We start from the raw sequence: 2,500 nt of genomic DNA, 5'->3' as shown, positions 1-2,500 counted from the left end.
GAGGAGGCACTGTGTGAAGGCTGCAGGAAGTGCTGCTTGCTTTCTTCAAAGAACAAACTTCAACCCACATATCTATCATTCCACCCCTTCTCACTCTTTTGCTCTCTTTCTCTCTTTCCCCCCCTCTCTCTCTCTTCCACATTCTTTTTCTCTCCCTTAGCCTTAGCCCACCCCTCCCACGGATCTTTCCCCTCAATCGCTCTAAGTGCCCCATCCCTGGTATGGTTTAGTTGTGTAAGAGTGCTGGTCCTAGTAGGCACCTCAGTCATTGAGGTCAACACTCTCACCTGTCTTCTGTGGACCGATGACCAGGAATTTGGGCAGTCTGTCACAGGTCTTCTCCTTAGACCAGATGTCCTTGTGCCTCTTGTCATCACAAGGGTTCTGGGAGGACAGTGAAAAAACACACATTAGTGCAGCTACATGCAGTACATGCCACCACCTAGAAACATACACAGGCCTGCATACAAATGGACACACATCCATACAATGAGACTGGAACATACAACACACATACAAATGGACACACATCCATACAATGAGAGTGAAATATACTGTACAACACACATACAAATGGACACACATTCATACAATGAGACTGGAACATTCAACTGTGCAGTTGTTTGCAAACACACCCATTCCTCCCCAACCCGTCCCACACACACATCCCCCACACACATCCAGCCCCCTCCTACTGTGAGCCCCACACTGACCTGCCAGAGGGGGTGCCTCTGCTCGGGGAACAGCTGGAAGTACTTGTGCGCCAGCTGCAGTGGCGGCAGCGTGTGGAGCCGCAGGTTGGTCCAGCACTGGAGGAAGGTGGCCAGGTTGGCGAAGGTGTACAGGCCCAGCCGGTCATTCCCATAGTTGGACAGGTGAGTCATGAAGATGCTGATCTGTGGAGGGGACAGAGCACACACAGCACACACGCTGAGGGAGGATGGAGGGAACACAAGGAGAAGAAGAGAGGAGAGGAAGCATCTCCTCCTCCCTCCTCTGGCCCCCCACACTCCCCAAAGGCCCCCAGAGAGGAGAGAGGGAGAGGAGCGCTCACACACACACACACACACACACACACACACACACACACACATTTCATCACCCACGGCGCGGCACAGGAGCACAGCATGCAGCATGTCCTCCCAGAATAGCAGCAGGCTGGCGGGCCGACGGTGTGTACGGCGGGCTGGTCATGTGATCAGGCTGCAAGGTGCTCTCCTGCTCACACTGTCTCAGGACACCGCAGGGATCAATCACACACGGGAGCACACACACACACACACACACACACACACACACACACACACACACACACACACACAGCTACTAAAAACACAATAGCCGGCTTCAGACCATCGGGCCAGCTTGGGCCAGGCTAACTTCGGGCCAAACTGGTGCTAATAGCCCGGGTCCACAAGCCTCACCTTTGCGTTCAGACTGTCAGGCCATTAGCCTCTCCGTATTACACCTCGACACGCCCTCGCTTGTGAAAACGTCACCATTACCACACCTTTTCAAGCAGGATAAGCAGAAAGTCGCGTAGGCTTTCCTATGCTGTGCTATAGAAGTCAGTCACCATTTATTGTCCGTTTGTAGGCTATGTCACTTAAGGCTAATATTCATTTCTATACAAACCAAGACGGTGGATTCCTAAAGAAACGCATGGCACCTAAATGAGTTATGTAACATAAATGACATTTTACCTGACTCGAAGAGCAGTAAACATTTGTAAGGCTGTGTGTACAATCCATAGACAGTAAAATCCGCATGGAGCTCCAGTGGAATTTTAGTTTCATGACCATGCCGAGTTCACAGCCTAGCACCAAGCAGAGTAGGCTAAAGAAAATATTTTGAAGCCAGTAGTAGACGCTCCTGCTAAGAACCAAACGGGACTTTGTTAAAATCCACAACTCTATGGCTACTGGAAAATGTAAGGTTCATTTATTAAATGTTATTTTGAAGCATTAACAAACAGAGTTATTTTAGAATTTCCGAATGAAAGGGGCTGGAGTGCGTGAGTGAAAATGTCAGGTTGTCCCGGAACGGCAACGCGATTTCCTGTTCTAAACAAACGACCTGCAATGGCATTTTCTATTGCCTCACCATGTTTCTTTCAAAATGAAAATAAATGAATTTTAAGCGGTGAAAATCACTACCATGTCCAGGTGTTTATGTATTCTTCTGGTGTACTAAAAGGAGAAGTTTGCGCTAGCATGAAAAAACAAAGTTTATAATGTAACGTCAAGCTGGGCTAATCTAGCTACTATTTAAGGATCTTTGGTCGTAGCCTATCAATAGCAGAAAACACACTGGCAGCAATAGCCTAAATTAGTGGGACGCTATGTTAGTTAGTTATATTAGTTCACTTTTTACTGTGCTACATGGTGATCTCTGGACAGAGTTAGCCTACTGACAGGCACATATCTATGTGGATGTAACGTTATGTCTAAATTCCATGTGCAATGTTTGTGGACTCCACACAGCGACGGGTTGACTCCGC

The 2,500-nt window shown here is 48.2% G+C and overlaps 1 protein-coding gene across 1 annotated transcript in view; it reads right to left on the bottom strand.

Moving 5' to 3' along the window:
* The window catches only part of ndst3 (N-deacetylase/N-sulfotransferase (heparan glucosaminyl) 3), a 46,336-nt gene that overhangs the window by 12,752 nt on the left and 31,084 nt on the right, over positions 1 to 2,500 (bottom strand). Inside the window, exons 7-8 of the mRNA XM_062553381.1 lie at positions 714 to 896; positions 288 to 384 (exon numbers count right to left, since the gene is read on the bottom strand). Of these exons, the coding sequence (XP_062409365.1) occupies positions 288 to 384; positions 714 to 896 (280 nt within the window). The remainder of the gene's footprint in view (positions 1 to 287; positions 385 to 713; positions 897 to 2,500) is intronic.

The sequence above is a fragment of the Sardina pilchardus genome, chromosome 2 (genome assembly GCF_963854185.1).
Source record: "Sardina pilchardus chromosome 2, fSarPil1.1, whole genome shotgun sequence".
Taxonomy (NCBI): domain Eukaryota; kingdom Metazoa; phylum Chordata; class Actinopteri; order Clupeiformes; family Clupeidae; genus Sardina; species Sardina pilchardus.
This window is presented reverse-complemented; position numbering and strand designations above follow the sequence as displayed.